General features: G+C 66.6%; 4 protein-coding genes across 4 annotated transcripts; 2 read left to right on the top strand and 2 right to left on the bottom strand.

Moving 5' to 3' along the window:
- Positions 1-515: 515 nt before the first annotated feature.
- On the bottom strand, positions 516-11354 carry DDX56 (DEAD-box helicase 56). The gene is made up of 14 exons (XM_057410265.1): positions 11247-11354; positions 10477-10638; positions 5452-5603; positions 4264-4434; positions 3952-4042; positions 2969-3213; positions 2303-2443; positions 1614-1730; positions 1434-1528; positions 1257-1330; positions 1092-1181; positions 891-996; positions 717-814; positions 516-628 (listed from the first exon to the last, which is right to left on the bottom strand). Exons 1-14 carry the CDS (start codon positions 11310-11312, stop codon positions 545-547), a joined length of 1692 nt encoding a protein of 563 aa, XP_057266248.1. The 5' UTR covers positions 11313-11354; the 3' UTR covers positions 516-544.
- A 78-nt stretch (positions 11355-11432) lies between these two features.
- TMED4 (transmembrane p24 trafficking protein 4) lies at positions 11433-13007 on the bottom strand. The gene is made up of 5 exons (XM_057410260.1): positions 12818-13007; positions 12613-12713; positions 12028-12153; positions 11774-11920; positions 11433-11675 (listed from the first exon to the last, which is right to left on the bottom strand). Exons 1-5 carry the CDS (start codon positions 13005-13007, stop codon positions 11526-11528), a joined length of 714 nt encoding a protein of 237 aa, XP_057266243.1. The 3' UTR covers positions 11433-11525.
- Positions 13008-13463: 456 nt separating this feature from the next.
- LOC130599635 (interleukin-1 family member 10-like) lies at positions 13464-15990 on the top strand. The gene is made up of 3 exons (XM_057410259.1): positions 13464-13617; positions 13706-13830; positions 15706-15990. Exons 1-3 carry the CDS (start codon positions 13530-13532, stop codon positions 15988-15990), a joined length of 498 nt encoding a protein of 165 aa, XP_057266242.1. The 5' UTR covers positions 13464-13529.
- Positions 15991-16544: 554 nt separating this feature from the next.
- LOC130599639 (interleukin-36 receptor antagonist protein-like) lies at positions 16545-18687 on the top strand. Its single transcript, XM_057410264.1, has 5 exons — positions 16545-16657; positions 17073-17227; positions 17592-17750; positions 17830-17954; positions 18484-18687. The coding sequence occupies exons 2-5, from the start codon at positions 17128-17130 to the stop codon at positions 18676-18678; spliced, it is 579 nt and encodes a 192-aa protein (XP_057266247.1). The 5' UTR covers positions 16545-16657; positions 17073-17127; the 3' UTR covers positions 18679-18687.
- The last annotated feature ends 27 nt before the right edge of the window (positions 18688-18714 follow it).

Below are 18714 nucleotides of genomic sequence, written 5' to 3'. Positions count from 1 at the left end.
AAGCCCTTGTGATCATTAACCCCGATCGATAACGGTGCCAGGGAGGTGCCCCCCCGGCACGGCACCGGCGCCACAGCACTGCCGGGCACCGGGATGGGGCTCACGGGTGAGGGGGATCCCAGCACCGGGATGCGGGATGGGGCAAAACCAGCCACAGGGGCTGGTACCAACCCGGGGATGACGGTGCCACGGTGCCGGGACGGGCTCACCCTGGAGCTGGGCCCCATTAAGGAGGTGTCTTGGTGGGTGACACAACACAGGGCACCCTTCCCACGGCGCCAGCCCCACACACACCCGGTTCCCAGGCTCCTGGCAACACCAGGACACCCCAAACCCGGGGTTCCCCCCCCACCCCGTGTCCTTGCCCTGTTTATGGCTGTGATAAGGGGGGGCTGATAACGTCGGGGCACCTTTGCCCGGCGAGCTCCCCTGCGTCACCAACCGTCCCTGTCACCACGCAGCACCTCGGGGCTATGGGCACCTTTATTGGGCACAAGCAATGGGGGGCAGGGGGAGCCCCCGAGGGGGGGGGTGCCGGGGGGGCTCAGGACGGTGCCGCAGCACCGGGACGCTTGCTCCGGCGCCGCGTGTACTTGAAGTTCTGCAGTGGGTTCCCGGAGCCGTGGGACTGGAGGGGGGGGGAGAAGAAAAGCACCATGAGGACCCCCCCATAGCAGAGGGTGCATCGGGGGGGGGTCCCCATCGCTCCCACTCACCGCTGCACCCCCCCTTCGGGAGGCCCCTGTGCGGGGCGGGCGCTGCCACTTGCGCTTCTTGAGGCTGGGTTTGACGACCCCGCGGAGGCTGGGGGGCACTGGGGGCAGACTGAGCGGTGAGGGGGGGTCTGGGGGCAGCCCCCTGTGTCCCCCCCCCACGGAGCGGGGCCGTACCCAGGTAGTCGGGCACGTTGCGGAGGTGCGGCTGCACGATGGCCGGGTGCAGGGGTTTGTCGTGGCGCAGGACGTGCAGGTCCCGGGGGTTGTCCTCGAAATACGCCTGGGGGGGGCACACACGGAGAGAGAATTGGGGGTACTGGGGGTGGGCAGCGCCCCTGGACCCCCCCCCCAGCCCCGAGGGGGGGTCGTTGTTACCTTGAGCTTCTCAGAGTTGAGGAGCTCGTCCTTGATCTCCCGCAGCCGCGCTTCCTTCACCGCCTGCTTGGTGACCGAGCGCATGGCGTCCTGGGGGGGGGGGTCAGAGGTTGGCACCCCTAAACTGGTGCCACCGGACCCCCCCCCCCCAGGTCCCTCACGTACCCGGCAGCGGTAGCGCAGCCCCTCGATCTCCTCCATGCAGAACTTGTAGGGCTGCAGCATGGACTCACCGTTGTCTGTGGGTACGGGGTGGGGGGGAGGCACACACAGGGTCACCCCCTGCTTGTCCTGACCCCCCCCCCCTCAACCCCCCACAACGGGCCATGGGGACCCCCCCACCTCCTGCCAGCGCGTCCTCGATGCGGGCCAGGCTCTCCTCCTCCTCGGGCAGCGCCAGCGTCAGCGCCGTGCCGGGGTTGTCCGCCCGGGCTGTCCTGCGGCACAGAGGGGACGCGGTGGTGGGGACCCCCCCCACCCGTGTGTCCCTGTGCCCCCCACCCCCCCCCCCGCCCCACAGACCTGCCCACGCGGTGGATGTAGGACTCGACCGTGTCGGGCACATCGAAGTTGATGACAGCGGCCACGTTCTGGAAGTCGATGCCGCGCGAGACGCTGAACTCGGGGTCCTTGCCCTTGCTGGGGGGGGGACAGGACATGAGGTGTTGGGAACCCCCCCATGGGCACAGGGACAATGGGACAGGGGGACCCCAAAGCTGCAGGGACAGGGCAAAGAGCCCCCCCCCAAAAGGAAGGGGATGTGCCTCAAGGGACCCCCCAGGGCAGCAGCAGCCCCATGGCTCCGGGTGACGTCCCCAGCCCCAATGGGTGCAGCAGCAGGACATGGCCCCACTGACCCCTGCTGCTATGGGGACACCCCCGGTGCCACGGGGACACCCCCAGTGCCACGGGGACACCTCCAGTGCCACAGGGACACCCCCAGTGCCACGGGGACACCCTCAGTGCCACGGGGACACCCCAGGTGCCACGGGGACACCCCCAGTGCCACGGGGACACCTCCAGTGCCACAGGGACACCCCCAGTGCCACGGGGACACCCTCAGTGCCACGGGGACACCCCCAGTGCCATGGGGACACCCTGGTGCAATGGGGACACCCTCGGTGCCATGGGGAAACCTCCGGTGCCATGGGGACACCCTCAGTGCCATGGGGACACCCCGGTGACACAGAGCCCCCCCACCCCGGGCTCACCCCTGCACCGGCCCCCGGCGCTTCCTGCGCCGTGGCTGCTCTGGCTGCGGCTCTGGCTGCGGCTCCGGCACCGGCGCCTCTTCGTCCGTGGCCACGATGTAGTCGTAGATGCCGCGGTTGAACTGGGCGATGATGTGACACCTGCGCCATGGGGGGGTTCAGCACCCAACTTGGGGTGACCCCCCCCCCATCAGCACCCCACAACATGCTGGGACCCGCTCCAAGGTGCCCTTCACCCCATGGGACCCCCCTTTCCATGGGACGTGGACCATTTCCATGAGCACCCCTTGTCCCCAAGGAGCACCCTAAGGCCTCGCCTCGGCTCGCACCCCCCTCAGCACTGCCCCATCTCCCTGGGACACCCCATTTTCCCCTTCACCCTCCTCAATGGACACCCCAAACCCTTCTGGCACGTCCCAACGGGTGTCCTTCCCTATTGCCACGGGACACCCTCGAGCACCCCTTGGCCCCAGGGTGCTCCATCCTCCTTCACGAGCATCTCACTGTCCCCTTCACCCCCCTGGAACCTCCCCCGGGGGTGTCCTTCACCCCATGGCCATTCCCCCCAGCACCTCAAGAGCATCCGATGGCCATGGGGGACCCCCTCGGGCACCTCTTGTCCCCGAGGAGCACCCCAGCTCCTGCCAGCCCTGCCCTGGGGCTCACCGGGAGCGCGCCGGCAGCTCGGGGTTGAGGGCGCAGGCGCCGATGCCGAACTGCTCGAGGAGCAGCTTGAGGCGGTAGCAGCGGGGCAGGGAGGACACGAAGAGCAGGGCCCGGCCGCGCAGCACCCGCAGCCGCAGCAGCGCCACCAACACCAGCACCTTGTCCTCGGCCGTGCCGCAGCGCAGCACCAACTGCTGCAGCTGAGCCGGGCCTGGCAGCGGGGCCTGCGCCGGGCACAGCCGCACCTGCACCGGGAACCGCGGAGCTGCCGTGACCCCAACGGGCTCTGGGCTGGGGGCAGCACCTCTGTGCCCACAGACCTGCTGCTGCTCCCCAAACCTGACCCTGCAGCCCCAAAAACTGCCCCTGCCCCCCCCGAACCTGCCCCTGCCCCCCCAAACCTGCCCCTGCCCCCCCAAACCTGACCCTGCCCGCCCAAACCTGACCCTGCCCCCCCCGAACCTGCCCCCCCAAACCTGCCCCTGCCCCCCCAAACCTGCCCCTGCCCGCCCAAACCTGCCCCTGCCCCCCCAAACCTGACCCTGCCCGCCCAAACCTGACCCTGCCCCCCCCGAACCTGACCCTGCCCCCCCAAACCCGCCCCTGCAGCCCCAAACCCGCCCCTGCAGCCCCAAACCCAGCCCCTGCCCCCCCAAACCCGCTCCTGCCCACCCCAAACCTGCCCCTGCCCATCCCAAATCTGACCCTCTGCCCCCAAACCTGCCCCTACCCCCCCAAACCTTCCCCTGGACCCCCCAAACTTCCCACTGGATGCCCCAAAGCCACCTCTGATCCTCCCCCCCCCCCCGACACCTCAAATCTCCCTTCTGACCCGCCAAACCTGCTCTCGGACCCCCAGATCCTCCCCTGGACCCTCCAAACACCCCCCCAGACACCCCAGAGCTGCCCCTGGAGCCCCCAAACCTCTCCAGACCCCTAAAACCAGCCCAAAGACCCCCCCAAAACTCCCCCCTTGCCCTCACCGGGTTGTGCAGCACCAGCTCCTTGAGCGCCTCCACGTCGGGGCTGAACGTGGCCGACATCAGCAGCGCCTGATAGATCTTGGGGAGGTGGCTGGGGGGGGCACGGGGGGGTCAGCGCCAGCCCTTACCCCATGGGGACCCCCACATCCCAGCCCTTGAACCCCGCTGTGCCCCCCAAAACCTTGGGCCCCAACCCCTGACTGTGCCCCCCCCGCTCTCCTGCCCAAGCCCCATCGCACCCCCCCCGACCCCCAGCCACAGCAGTGCCCCCCCAGGCCCTGTGAGTGCCCCCCATGGCCCCCAGCCCCTCACCAGAGCAGGGCCTTGATGTCCTCGAGGCAGCCGAAGCCCAGGAGCAGGTCGGCCTCATCCAGCACCAGCAGCTCCAGCGAGTGCCGCAGCACCAGGCTGCGGGCAGTGACCTGCGCCAGCACCCGCCCCGGCGTCCCCACCAGCACGTCCGGCTGTGCCGCCACCACGGGCCTGAGACAGCGTGGCACCATGGGGATGTGGGGCTGGGGGGGGTATAGGGGGGCTGGGGGTTGGACAATGGGGTCTGTGGGGTGACATGGGGACACCAAGGGGTGACACGGGGACACTGGGGGATGACACAGGGACACCAGGGAGTGAAATGGTGACACTGGGGGGGTGACACGGTGACAACCGAGGGTGCTGGGGGATGACGGGGTGACACCAAGGGGTGACTGAGTGGCACTGGGGTTGGACACAGTGACAACAAGGGGTGACCCGATGGCAATGAGGGGTGACACGGGGACACCTAGGGGTGACCCCATGACAATGGGGGGTGACATGGGGACACCTAGGGGTGACCCCATGACAATGGGGGGTGACATGGGGACACCTAGGGGTGACCCGATGGCAATGGGGGGTGACACGGGGACACCTAGGGGTGACCCCATGACAATGGGGGGTGACATGGGGACACCTAGGGGTGACCCGATGGCAATGGGGGGTGACACGGGGACACCTAGGGTGACCCCATGACAATGGGGGGTGACATGGGGACACCTAGGGGTGACCCGATGGCAATGGGGGTGACACGGGGACACCAAGGGGTGACCCGATGGCAATGGGGGGTGACACAGGGACACCAAGGGGTGACCCGATGGCAATGGGGGGTGACACGGGGACACCAAGGGGTGACCCGATGGCAATGGGGGGTGACACGGGGACACCAAGGGTGACCCGATGGCAATGGGGGGTGACACGGGGACAACAAGGGGTGACCCGATGGCAATGGGGGTGACACGGGGACACCAAGGGGTGACCCGATGGCAATGGGGGGTGACACGGGGACACCAAGGGTGACCCGATGGCAATGGGGGGTGACACGGGGACAACAAGGGTAACCCCATGACAATGGGGGGGTGACACGGGGACACCTAGGGGTGACCCGATGGCAATGGGGGGTGACACAGGGACACCAAGGGTGATGTGATGACAATGGGGGGTGACACCAAGGGGGAGCCGGGCACTCACCGCAGCGCCGCAGGGTCCCCGTCCCCCAGCTCGGCCACGCGCAGATCGGTGGCAGCCGCCAAGCGGCGCAGGCAGCGCAGCACCTGCAGGGCCAGCTCCCGGGAGGGCACCAGCACCAGTGCCCGCACGGCCTGGGGCAGAGCCTGGGGAGCCTGGGCACGGGGACACGGGGAGACCAGAGTGAGGGACAGGGAGAGAAAGCGTGAGACAGTGAGAGACAGGGAGGGACAGTGAGAGACAGTGAGAGACAGTGAGGGACAGTGAGAGACAGTGAGAGACAGGGAGGGACAGTGAGAGACAGTGAGAGACAGGGAGGGACAGTGAGAGACAGTGAGAGACAGTGAGGGACAGGGAGAGACAGGGAGAGACAGTGAGGGACAGGGAGAGACAGTGAGAGACAGTGAGAGACAGTGAGAGACAGTGAGGGACAGGGAGAGACAGGGAGAGACAGTGAGGGACAGGGAGAGACAGTGAGAGACAGTGAGAGACAGTGAGGGACAGGGAGAGACAGGGAGAGACAGGGAGAGACAGGGAGAGACAGGGAGAGACAGGGAGAGACAGTGAGGGACAGTGAGAGACAGGGAGAGACAGTGAGGGACAGTGAGGGACAGTGAGGGACAGTGAGAGACAGTGAGAGACAGTGAGAGACAGTGAGAGACAGTGAGGGACAGTGAGAGACAGTGAGAGACAGGGAGAGACAGGGAGAGACAGGGAGAGACAGTGAGGGACAGGGAGAGACAGGGAGAGACAGTGAGAGACAGGGAGAGACAGTGAGAGACAGTGAGGGACAGTGAGGGACAGTGAGGGACAGGGAGAGACAGTGAGGGACAGGGAGAGACAGTGAGAGACAGTGAGGGACAGGGAGGGACAGGGAGAGACAGTGAGGGACAGGGAGAGACAGGGAGAGACAGAGAGAGACAGTGAGGGACAGTGAGAGACAGTGAGGGACAGGGAGGGACAGGGAGAGACAGTGAGAGACAGTGAGAGACAGTGAGGGACAGTGAGGGACAGTGAGAGACAGTGAGGGACAGGGAGAGACAGTGAGAGACAGTGAGAGACAGTGAGGGACAGGGAGAGACAGTGAGGGACAGGGAGAGACAGTGAGGGACAGGGAGAGACAGGGAGAGACAGTGAGAGACAGGGAGAGACAGTGAGGGACAGGGAGAGACAGGGAGAGACAGTGAGGGACAGGGAGGGACAGGGAGGGACAGTGAGAGACAGTGAGAGACAGTGAGGGACAGTGAGAGACAGGAGAGAGAGACAGTGAGGGACAGGGAGAGACAGTGAGAGACAGTGAGAGACAGTGAGGGACAGGGAGAGACAGTGAGAGACAGTGAGAGACAGTGAGAGACAGTGAGAGACAGTGAGAGACAGGGAGAGACAGGGACAGGGAGAGAGAGACAGGGAGAGACAGGAGGGACAGTGAGAGACAGAGAGGACAGGAGAGACAGTGAGGGACAGTGAGAGACAGAGAGAGACAGAGAGAGACAGAGAGACAGTGAGAGAGACAGTGAGAGACAGTGAGAGACAGTGAGAGAGACAGTGAGAGACAGGAGAGAGACAGTGAGAGACAGTGAGAGACAGTGAGAGTCAGTGTGGGACAGTGTTTGTCAGGGAGAGACAGGGAGAGACAGGGAGAGACAGGGAGAGACAGTGAGAGACAGTGAGAGACAGGGAGAGACAGTGAGTGACAGTGAGAGACAGGGAGAGAGACAGGAGAGAGACAGTGAGAGACAGAGACAGTGAGGGACAGTGAGAGAGAGACAGGAGAGAGACAGTGAGAGACAGTGAGAGACAGTGGAGAGACAGTGGAGAGACAGTGAGAGACAGTGAGAGACAGGAGAGAGACAGTGAGAGACAGTGAGAGACAGTGAGAGACAGAGAGAGACAGGGAGAGACAGTGAGAGAGAGAGACAGTGAGAGACAGTGGACAGAGAGACAGTGAGAGACAGTGAGAGACAGTGAGGGACAGTGAGAGACAGTGAGACAGTGAGACAGGGAGAGACAGTGAGAGACAGTGAGAGTGACAGTGAGAGACAGGGAGAGACAGGAGACAGTGAGGGACAGGGAGACAGACAGGAGAGACAGTGAGAGACAGTGAGAGACAGAGAGACAGTGAGAGGAGAGAGAGAAGGAGAGAGAGACAGACAGTGAGAGACAGAGAGACAGGGAGAGACAGGGAGAGACAGTGAGAGACAGTGAGAGAGAGAGACAGGAGAGAGACAGTGAGGGACAGGAGAGACAGGGAGAGACAGTGAGAGACAGTGAGAGACAGAGAGAGAGAGAGAGAGAGAGAGAGAGAGACAGGGAGAGACAGAGAGAGACAGAGAGAGAGAGAAAGAGAGAGAGGGAGAGACAGAGAGTGAGACAGAGAGAGACAGTGAGAGACAGTGAGAGACAGGGAGAGAGAGACAGTGAGGGACAGTGAGAGAGACAGAGAGAGAGACAGTGAGAGAGAGACAGTGAGAGAGAAAGACAGGAGAGACAGGGAGAGAGAGAGACAGTGAGAGACAGAGAGAGACAGTGAGAGACAGTGAGAGACAGTGAGAGACAGTGAGAGAGACAGTGAGAGACAGTGAGAGACAGTGAGGGACAGTGAGAGAGACAGAGACAGAGACAGTGAGAGACAGGAGAGACAGAGAGAGAGACAGTGAGAGACAGTGAGGGACAGAGACAGTGAGACAGGAGACAGGGAGAGACAGTGAGAGACAGTGAGAGACAGTGAGAGACAGAGAGACAGTGAGAGACAGTGAGAGAGGGAGAGAGAGAGAGACAGACAGTGAGAGAGAGACAGTGAGAGACAGTGAGACAGGAGAGAAAGTGAGAGACAGTGAGAGGACAGTGAGAGAGAGACAGGGAGAGACAGTGAGAGGAGAGAGACAGTGAGGGACAGGAGAGACAGTGAGGGACAGAGACAGAGAGAGAGAGAGAGAGAGACAGGGAGAGAGAGAGACAGGGAGAGAGACAGGGAGAGACAGTGAGGGACAGTGAGAGACAGTGAGAGAGAGAGAGAGACAGGACAGAGAGACAGTGAGGGACAGGAGAGACAGGGAGAGACAGTGAGAGAGACAGAAGAGACAGTGAGGACAGAGAGAGAGAGAGTGAGAGACAGTGACAGTGAGAGACAGTGAGAGACAGTGAGGGACAGTGAGGGAGAGAGAGTGAGAGACAGAGAGACAGTGAGAGACAGTGACAGTGAGAGAGAGACAGAGAGAGAGACAGTGAGGGACAGGGAGAGACAGTGAGGGACAGTGAGAGACAGAGAGACAGTGAGAGACAGTGAGAGGACAGTGAGAGACAGGAGAGACAGTGAGGGACAGTGAGAGACAGGAGAGACAGTGAGAGACAGTGAGAGACAGTGAGAGACAGTGAGGGACAGTGAGAGACAGTGAGGGACAGGGAGAGACAGTGAGAGACAGGGAGAGACAGTGAGAGACAGTGAGGGACAGGGAGAGACAGTGAGGGACAGTGAGAGACAGGGAGAGACAGGGAGAGACAGTGAGAGACAGTGAGGGACAGTGAGAGACAGTGAGAGACAGTGAGAGACAGTGAGGGACAGTGAGAGACAGTGAGAGACAGTGAGAGACAGTGAGGGACAGGGAGAGACAGTGAGAGACAGTGAGAGACAGTGAGAGACAGTGAGGGACAGTGAGAGACAGTGAGGGACAGTGAGGGACAGTGAGGGACAGTGAGAGACAGTGAGAGACAGTGAGTGACAGTGAGAGACAGTGAGGGACAGTGAGGGACAGTGAGGGAGACAGAGAGGGACAGAGAGAGACAGGGAGGGACAGTGAGGGACAGGGAGAGACAGTGAGAGACAGGGAGAGACAGTGAGGGACAGTGAGGGACAGGGAGAGACAGGGAGAGACAGTGAGAGACAGTGAGAGACAGGGAGAGACAGTGAGGGACAGGGAGAGACAGTGAGAGACAGTGAGAGACAGGGAGGGACAGTGAGGGACAGTGAGGGACAGGGAGAGACAGTGAGAGACAGTGAGAGACAGTGAGAGACAGTGAGGGACAGGGAGAGACAGGGAGAGACAGGGAGAGACAGTGAGGGACAGGGAGAGACAGGGAGAGACAGTGAGGGACAGTGAGGGACAGTGAGGGACAGGGAGAGACAGGGAGAGACAGTGAGGGACAGTGAGGGACAGGGAGAGACAGTGAGGGACAGTGAGAGACAGGGAGAGACAGGGAGAGACAGTGAGGGACAGTGAGAGACAGTGAGGGACAAGGAGACACAATGTGACACAGTGTGAAACAGTGCAACACAGTGGGAAACAGTGTGATACAGTGCGACACAGTGGGACACGGGGGGGGGGACAGTGAGACACAGTGGGACACAGTGGGACACAGTGAGACACAGAGTGAGACACAGTGGGATACAGTGCGATACAGTGTGACACAGTGCAACAGTGCGATACAGTGAGACAGTGCGACACAGTGCGATACAGTGCGACAGTGCGATACAGTGCGACACAGTGCAACAGTGCAACACAGTGCGATACAGTGCGACACAGTGCAACAGTGCGACACAGTGCGACACAGTGCAACAGTGCGACACAGTGCGATACAGTGTGACACAGTGCAACAGTGCGACACAGTGCGACACAGTGCGACACAGACACAGTGAGACACAGTGGGATACAGTGAGACACAATGAGACACAGTGAGACACAGTGCGACACAGTGGGAAACAGTGGGACACAGTGAAACACAGTGTGACTCAGTGGGACACAGTGGGACATAGTGCGACACAGTGGGACACAGTGAAATACAGTGTGACTCAGTGGCACACAGTGAGACAGAGTGCAACACAGTGGGGCACAGTGGGACACAGTGCGACCCAGACACAGTGGGGCACAGTGCGACCCAGACACAGTGGGGCACAGTGTCACCAGACCATGGAGCCCCGTACCCCCCGTTTCCCCCCCCAGAGCCCACCCCTCCCCTGTACCCCCAGAGCCCCGGTGCCCTCCGGAGCTCTCTTGCCCGCGGCGCCCCCCCCCCGCCCCGCTCCCCGCTCACCTCCCTGCCCCGCAGGAGCAGCTGCAGCACGGGCAGGCCGTAGGCTCCGGTCTTGCCGGAGCCGGTCCTGGCGCGCACCAGCAGGTCCCGGCCCTCCAGCGCCAGCGGAATGGCCTCGGCCTGGATGGACGTGGGGGAGCCCCAGCCCAGCTCCGCCACCGCCTGCGGGGCCGGCCCGGGGGTGACCGAGCTGCGCCCGCGCCCCGGGGCTCAGCCCCTGAAGGACCCCGGCACCGAACCTCCCCGGCCCCGCAGACCTTCCCGGTGCCCCGAACCCCGCTGTCCCCCCCCACTCCCCTCAGCAATGACCCCAAGGCTTCAGTGCACCCCAAGCCCTGGCTGTGACCCCCATGTACTGCCCCGAACCCCGCTTTACCCCATATCCCCCTCCAAGCCCTGGCTGTGCCCCCCATGTACTGCCCGGGCAGTGCCCCACAGCCCCTGTACCCCATATCCCCCCCCAGGCCCTGGTTGTTACCCCCCATGTACTGCCCCGCACCCCGCTGTACCCCATATCCCCCCCATCGCCTCATGTCCCGCCCCCAGGCACCCCAAACGCTCTCAATGGGCTCCTCTCCCCCCCAGAGCACCCCACTGCCCCCCCCCACCCCGACGGGTCCCGGTGCCCTCACGCCCCCCCCCAGGACCCCCGGTGACCAACGGACCGCACGGTACCGGCCCTTTGCGGCCTCCCTCACCCCCAGGGACCCCCGAGCCCCCTCCCCACCGTGGCTCCCCCCACCCCGGTGCCGGTCCCGCTCCCTCCGCACCCGCAGGAGCCGCGGGTCCAGCCCCATGTGCTCGAACCGCGCCGCCGGCCCCTCCGCCGCCGCCATGCTGGGCTCCCGCTCACCACCGACACCGTGCGGCGCGCCCAGAGCGGCTCAGGCCGCCGCGCCGCCCCCTGGCGGTGGAGGACTGAGCACCCCCCCGCATATTAAAACCGCACCAATGGCCCCCAAAACCGCTTTATTTCCCCCAAAAACGGCAGCGCGGACCCCCCCCCCCCCCCCCCCTGTGGGAGCCCCCCCGGGGGGTGCTGGGGGGCTCTACACCAGCTTCTTGGCCTCGAAGAAGCTCTTGAGATGCCTCATCTGCCAGATGCCGGTGAGGATGAGGATGATGGTCTGGGCGATGGACCACCACAGCACGCGCTGGTTCGTGCTCTCGCTCGTCATGCGGAAGCGCTCCTCCCGGTACTGAGCACGGGAATAAAGCGTGGGGTGGGCTCACGGGAGGGGGAAAGCGGGGTGTCCTGTGCCCCGTCCCCCCCCCGACCCCGCACCCCGCTCCTCACCCGCTGGTAGTTCTGCTCCTTCTGGATCTGCTCGACCTGGTCGAGGAGCTGCCGGGCGCGGAGCTGCAGCTCCGTCAGCTTGTCCTTGGCGGCGATCTCGGGGTAGTTGTTGGTGTGCTCCCCCACCTGGATGTCGAGGTGCACCCGCTGCGGGGCGCAGGGGGTCAGGGCGCGCCGGTGCCACCGGTACCCCTGCCTCGGGGTGTCCCCGGTACCCCCGCTTCGCGGTGTCCCCATGCCCGGTCCCCACTCACCAGCTTGCCGCCGGCGAACAGGGCCATGCGGGTGGAGTTGGAGTGGAGGCAGATCTGGTGCTCCCCCGGTGTGTGCGACGTGAAGGTGAAGCGGCCCTCGGAGCCGTACTGCCGCGACAGCACCACCTGCACCGCGACACCGCACCCGCTGCCGAGGCACCCGCAGGGAACCCTTGGCCTGGCTTGGAAGGGACCCCAGGGACCCCCCACCCAGCACAGTGGGCACCCCGGGGACCCCTACTCAGGCACAAAGGCACCCCAACCCAGCAGGCACCCCAACGGTGGGCACCCGAGCACCCCAAGCACCCCCCACCTTCCTTTACAAGCACCCCAAGGACCCCCTGCCCTCGTTCAAAAGCACCCCAGGGACATCCCCCCATGGGTACCCATGCACCCCAAGGGGCCCCTGCCCTGGTCGATGGGTGCTCCGTGCACCCCAAGCACAATCTGCCTTCTTCTACCAGCACCCAGGGGACCCCCTGTGCAGGACCAAAGGCACCCCGGGGACACCCCCCCCTCCCTCCACGCACCACAGGGACCCCCGCAGCCCCATGGGTGCCCCATGCACACCCCCCAGGCACTCACTTTGCCGTCGGGGTCCTTCACCTCCACGTGCATGCCCAGCCCCGGCGTGGAGGGCAGGAACGACTCGGACTGCTTGTCCCAGAGCTGCGTCCGGTAATTCCCTGCGGAGAGCGGGGCATCGGACCGGGACCGGGACCGCCGCCATTCCCCGGGGATGGGGATGGGGAACCACCCCCCCCCCGGCTCCGGGCCCCCCCGCCCGCACCGATGACCATGGTCTCGTCCGGGATCTCCTCGATGAAGCAGCGCTTCTCGGTCTCTCCGATGTGGAAGTACAGCCCCTGCCCGCCCGCCGCCAGCAGCACAGCCACCACCGCGGCCCGCAGCGCCCCGCCGCCCGCCATGGCCCGCGCCGCTCGCACTGCGCATGCGCAGGACCCTCCCCATTGACACATCCGCGTTCCGGTGGCGCAGCGAGGAGGGCGCTGCTCCTCCAGCGATGAGGTTGAGGGTTCGAGACCCCCGTGCGCCGGCTCCGACGGGAGCGGTGACCCCCGGTTGTGTCCGTCGCCCCCCGTGTGCCCCGTCCCCGCTGTGTGTTTGTCCCGCGTCCCCCCCCCCGTTCCGAGCCGTGCCGAGCCCGCAGCGGGGCGGAACCAGCGCTTCCCCCTCCGTCAGCGGTGAGGCAACAGCTCCGCCGCCTCCTCCTTCCTTCCGCGCCCCATGGGTGAGCGCGGACCCCCGGGAGCGGGAGGCGGCGGCGGCGGGGCCCTGGCGCGCAAACCCGCGCTCGCCCTCGCCCTCCTCCTCCTCCTCCTCCTCCTCCTCCTCCTCCGCTGTCTCCGCGCAGAGCCCGAAGCCGCCGCGCCCGCCCCGCGGCCCCGCGCAGTGCTCCGGTACCGGTGAGTGGCGCTGCGGGCGCGGGGCCGCGCGGGGCGGAGCGGGGGGGGCAGCGGTGTCCGCGCTGTCCCCGCAGGATGCGCGACGTGGACCACAAGAGCCTTTACCTGCGCGACGGGCGGCTCGTGGCCGGGCACCTGCAGGGCGCCAACGCGGCGCGGGAAGGTGAGGGGGGGCCCTGCGGATTGGGGGGCGCGGACACCGATGGGGACCCCCCCTCGGGGCGCGCCCTGACGCGGGGGGGGGGCCCCAGAGGAGGTGTTTTGGGTGCCCAACCGCGCCTTCGCGCCCGCCCGGCTGCCCCTCGTCATGGGCATCCAGAACGGGTCCCGGTGCCTCGCCAGCGCCCCCGGGCCCCGGCCCAGCCTGAGCCTGCAGGTCAGCCACCGCCAGCGGGGGGGCACCAACGGGGTGGGGAATCAATGGGGGCAGCACCGGGGGTATCGATGGGGACACCGTGGGGGCACCAATGGGATGGGGGCATCCATGGGGATGGGGGCATCATGGGGATACCAAGGGGATGGGGACATCAGTGGGGATATCAGTGGGGATGGGGATATCGATGGGGACACCATGGGGGCACCAATGGGATGGGGGCACCATGGGAGAGGGATACCAAGGCGTTGGGGACTTCAATGGGGATGGGGACACCAGTGGGACGGGGACATCAATGGGGACATCTTTTGGGATGGGGATATCAATGGGGACACCATGGGGGCACCAATGGGATGGGGGCATCCATGGGGATGGGGGCATCATGGGGATACCACAGGGATGGGGACATCAATGGGGACATCATTGGGGATGGGGATATCGATGGGGACACCATGGGGGCACCAATGGGATGGGGGCATCCATGGGGATGGGGATATCTTGGGGATACCAAGGGGATGGGGGGACTTCAATGGGGATGGGGACACCGATGGGATGGGGACATCAATGAGGACATCATTGGGGATGGGGATATCGATGGGGACACCAATGGGATAGGGGCATCAATGGGACACCACTGAGATGGAGACACCAGCAGGGATGAGGATATCACTGGGGACACCAGTGAGCATGGGGACACCACGGGGACGGGGACATCAGTGGGGACACCGAGGGCGATGGAGATGGGGACACCAATGGGATGGGTACACCAGTGGGCATGGAGACACCACAGGCACGGGGACATCAATGGGGACACCAAAGGGATGGGGATATCAATGGGGATAGGGACACAAAGAGATGGTAACACCATGGGGACACCGCTGGAGCACGGGGACGTCACTGGGCATGGGGACATCGATGGCGACGTCATTGAGGATGGGGATATCGATGGGGACCCCATGGGGGCACCAATGGGATGGGGGCGTCCATGGGGATGAGGACACCAGTGGGAATGGGGACATCATGGGGACCCCTTGGGGAAGGGACACCACGGGGCCCCCAAAGGGAGGGGGACAACAGGGGGAAGAGGATACCAAAGAGATGGGGGCACCACGGGGACACTGTGGGGATGGGGACATCGATGGGTACAGCAAAGAAATGGGGACTTGAAAGGGATGGGGATGCCCTGGGGAGGGGACACCACGGGGCTGGGGCGACCGCAGCCCCCGCTCTCGCGGTCCCCCTTTCCCCGTGCCGCTGCCCGGTCCCACCCCGGTCCCATCCCGGTCCCGTGCCGGTGCCATCCCGGTCCCATCCCGGTCCCACCACGGTCCCATCCCGGTCCCACCCCGGTCCCGTGCCGGTCCCATCCCGGTCCCGTGCCGGTGCCATCCCGGTCCCGTGCCGGTCCCATCCCGGTCCCATCCCGGTCCCACCCCGGTCCCATCCCGGTCCCACCACGGTCCCATCCCGGTCCCACCCCGGTCCCGTCCCGGTCCCAGCTCGGTCCCGTCCCGGTCCCGTCCCGGTCCCGTCCCGGTCCCGTCCCGGTCCCACCCCGGTCCCACCCCGGTCCCGTCCCGGTCCCATCCCGGTCCCACCACGGTCCCATCCCGGTCCCACCCCGGTCCCACCCCGGTCCCATCCCGGTCCCATCCCGGTCCCACCCCGGTCCCACCCCGGTCCCATCCCGGTCCCACCACGGTCCCATCCCGGTCCCACCCCGGTCCCGTCCCGGTCCCAGCTCGGTCCCGTCCCGGTCCCACCCCGGTCCCACCCCGGTCCCACCCCGGTCCCATCCCGGTCCCATCCCGGTCCCATCCCGGTCCCACCCCGGTCCCACCCCGGTCCCACCCCGGTCCCGTGCCGGTGCCGCCGCAGGACGCCGACATCCGGGAGCTGCCCCGCGCCGGGGCGGCCTCGGCCGCCTTCACCTTCTTCCGCTCGTACCGGGCCGGGCTCTGGCGCTTCGAGTCGGCCGCGAACCCCGGCTGGTTCCTGTGCACCTCGGCGCGGGGCCACCAGCCCCTGGGGCTCTCCCGGTGCCACGATGCCAGCACCCGCCTCGACTTCTACTTCAGCGCCGCCGAGTGCCCGGAGCCCGGCACCGGGGACCGGGACCCCCCCGTTGGGGACCGGGACCTCCCCCCCGCTGACCCCCGGTGACGCCCGGGGCCAATAAAGCTGCCGAGGGCACCGGTCCCGTGTCGGGGGCTCCGCGTCCCGGGCTCGGGCGGCTCCTTCCCGGAGCGGGGGACGCTGGAGACGCTCCAGCCCCGGCGTGTCCCGACCGGCACCGGGAGACGGGAACGGGGATCACGGGGATGGGGTGGGGACGGCGGAGGGACGTGGGAACAGGGGGACAGGGAGACGGGGGTGTGGGGACAGGGGGGAGACACGGGGACATTGCAGGGACGGGGCGTGGGGACAGGGGACACAGGGGTGTCTGGAGGCAGCTCTATGGGGACACGGGGATATAGGGGGGCACGGGAACATGCGGGCATCGCAGGGACAGGGGGATGGGGCGCACGGGGACACGGTGCCCCCGGCCCGGTGGCAGTGGAGGGGACACAGGAGAGCCGAGGGGACCCCGGGACACGGCGGGACACGGGCACCGGGTGAGGTTTCACCATCCCCGGCCCTGCCCAAAGCGGTACCGCCCAAGGCCAGGGCCGGGCTCTGCTCCCCCGCTCTATAAGAGCCGGAGCCACATCCCGGGACACGCTCGGGAACGCGGGGAATCATCGGGAACCGCCCGATCGGGAACGAGCCGGGTCCTGCCCGGCAGCGGCTGCAGCGCGTTCACTCTGGAGCCGACTGAGAGCAGCGGCCGGTGAGGGGGGACGGGACGGGGACGGGATGGGGATGGGATGGGGATGGGATGGGGACGGGATGGGGATGGGATGGGGACGGGATGGGGACGGGATGGGGACGGGATGGGGAGGGGATGGGGATGGGATGGGGACGGGATGGGGAGGGGATGCACTTGGGATGGGGATGGGATGGGGATGGGATGGGGACGGGATTGGGACGGGATGGGGATGGGATGGGATGGGGATGGGATGGGGAGGGGATGCACTTGGGATGGGGATGGGATGGATTTGGGATGGGGATGGGATGGGATGGGATGGGATGGGGACGGGATGTGGATGGCACGGGGACGGGCTGGTCCCATCCCTCCCCCGGGATGTGGCACCAGCGGGCGCCCGCCCTCACCCCAACCTGTCCCTGTCCTCCCCGGGCAACAGCGGGGCCGAGGGGCCCCGGGGACCCCAGGAGGGGTCCTGGCCCCTGCAGCACCCGATGGGGGTCTCGGCGGAGCCGGGCGCGGGCCCCGGAGCCGCGCCGGAGTCTGTCATCGACCCCGACATGGAGGCCTTGTTCGATGAGTTCCTGGGGAAAGGTAGCGCCGGGGGCGCAGGGACACGGACCCACGGTGCCCGTCGCCGTGTCCCTGCGTCCCCGTGTTCCATGCGATGTCCCCTTATCCCTGTGTGTCCCCTTCCCGTGCCCCCACGTCCCACATCCCCCAGTATCCATCACACCTGTGTCTCACATCCCCATCCCCACGTCCCTGTGACACCCCCGTCCCCACGTCCCTGTGACACCCCCATGTCCCCGTGCGCCCGTGACACCCCCATGTCCCCCCGTCCCTCACACCCGTGCCCCCCCGCCCCACGTTCCAGTGATGCCCTCCTGCACCCACGATGTCCCCTGCCCCCCCCCTGCCCCTGACCCCCCCCGGGCCCCCCCCCCGCTCCCCGCAGAGCTCTCGCCGGAGCTGACGGGGCCCTCGGCGGCACCGCCGCTGCCCCGGGGCCGGCCCCACCACTTCGTGCTGCGGGACACGGAGCAGCGCGGGCTCTGCCTGCGCGGGGGGCGCCTGGTGCCCACCCCCCTGCAGGGAGCCAGCGCCGACCAGGAAGGTGCGTGCCGGGGGTGGGGGTGTGGGGGGGGCCGTGCCCGCTGCCCCCCCGGCCCACGCGGCCCCTCCGTGTCCCGCAGAGATCTTCAGTGCGGTGCCCAACCCGCACCTGGAGCGCCGGCGCTGCCCCCTCATCGTGGGCATCCGGGGGGGCAGCCAGGCCCTGTCCTGCACCCCCGGCCCCGAGCCCCGCCTGCAGCTCGTGGTGAGGGGGGGGCGCAGCCGGGGGGGGGCACCTTGCTATGGGTCAGCCCAAGAGGGGGAATCCCAAGGTTGAGGCACCCATAGGGGGAGCACCCGCATGTGAAGGCGCCCATATGGGGAGCATCCCAAGGTGGGGGCACCACCCCAAGTTTGAGGCACCCATAGGTGGAGCACCCATAGGTGAGGACACCCATAGGGGGCGCACCCCAAGGTGGGGGCACCCATAGGTGGAGCACCCCAAGGTTGAGTCACCCATAGGTGGAGCACCCACTTTAAGGTGAGGGCAAGCACAGGGGGGGCACCCCAAGGTGAGGGCACCCCTAGGGGTCAGCAGAATCTTGCTCAAGTTGGGGGCACCCTGGGCTGGGGGGGGGGGCCTAGAGCTGGGTCCTCCCTGTCCGGGGACCCCGATCAGGCTCAGCCCAAAGCCGCCGCACCCCTGACACCCCCCCCCCCCCCCGCACGGTGCCCCCGGAGGAGCGGTCCCGGGGGGGTCCCCGCGGCCGTGCCCCAGCGCTGCCCCCCCGCAGGACGCGGCGCTGCTGGAGCTGTTCTCGCTCGGGGCGGGGGCCTCCCCCTGCACCTTCTACAAGAGCTTCGGGGGCTCCACGCACAGCTTCGAGGCGGCCGCGTGCCCCGGGGCCTTCCTCAGCACCGCGGGGGGGCAGGAGCTGGGCCTGGCCCCCCCCCACGGCGCCACCGGCTTCTACCTGCACCGCAGGTGACCCCCGGCGGGGGCAATAAAGAGATGGAACCGGCCC

Source organism: Pezoporus wallicus, unplaced genomic scaffold (genome assembly GCF_028554395.1).
Source record: "Pezoporus wallicus isolate ANWC-B61680 ecotype Strahan unplaced genomic scaffold, APGP_CSIRO_Pwel_v1 contig_14304, whole genome shotgun sequence".
In the NCBI taxonomy this organism is placed as follows: Eukaryota; Metazoa; Chordata; class Aves; order Psittaciformes; family Psittacidae; genus Pezoporus; species Pezoporus wallicus.
The sequence above is the reverse complement of the archived record's forward strand: the minus strand, read 5'-3'. Positions and strand labels throughout refer to the sequence as shown.

Coding starts and splice junctions, on each gene's coding strand:
- TMED4 (XM_057410260.1), bottom strand. CDS start 13,007: ATGTGTCAATGGGGAGGGTCCTGCGCATGCGCAGTGCGAGCGGCGCGG. Junction 12,154..12,612: donor TGAAGGACCCCGACGGCAAA/GTGAGTGCCTGG, acceptor GTCGCGGTGCAG/GTGGTGCTGTCGCGGCAGTA. Junction 11,676..11,773: donor AGGAGCAGAACTACCAGCGG/GTGAGGAGCGGG, acceptor TCCCGTGCTCAG/TACCGGGAGGAGCGCTTCCG.
- LOC130599635 (XM_057410259.1), top strand. CDS start 13,530: ATGCGCGACGTGGACCACAAGAGCCTTTACCTGCGCGACGGGCGGCTC. Junction 13,618..13,705: donor CGCCAACGCGGCGCGGGAAG/GTGAGGGGGGGC, acceptor GGGGGGCCCCAG/AGGAGGTGTTTTGGGTGCCC. Junction 13,831..15,705: donor GGCCCAGCCTGAGCCTGCAG/GTCAGCCACCGC, acceptor GTGCCGCCGCAG/GACGCCGACATCCGGGAGCT.
- LOC130599639 (XM_057410264.1), top strand. CDS start 17,128: ATGGGGGTCTCGGCGGAGCCGGGCGCGGGCCCCGGAGCCGCGCCGGAG. Junction 17,228..17,591: donor CGATGAGTTCCTGGGGAAAG/GTAGCGCCGGGG, acceptor CGCTCCCCGCAG/AGCTCTCGCCGGAGCTGACG. Junction 17,751..17,829: donor AGCCAGCGCCGACCAGGAAG/GTGCGTGCCGGG, acceptor CGTGTCCCGCAG/AGATCTTCAGTGCGGTGCCC.
- DDX56 (XM_057410265.1), bottom strand. CDS start 11,312: ATGGCGGCGGCGGAGGGGCCGGCGGCGCGGTTCGAGCACATGGGGCTG. Junction 4,043..4,263: donor GACATCAAGGCCCTGCTCTG/GTGAGGGGCTGG, acceptor TGCCCCCCCCAG/CCACCTCCCCAAGATCTATC. Junction 1,182..1,256: donor GGCTGCGCTACCGCTGCCGG/GTACGTGAGGGA, acceptor CCCCCCCCCCAG/GACGCCATGCGCTCGGTCAC.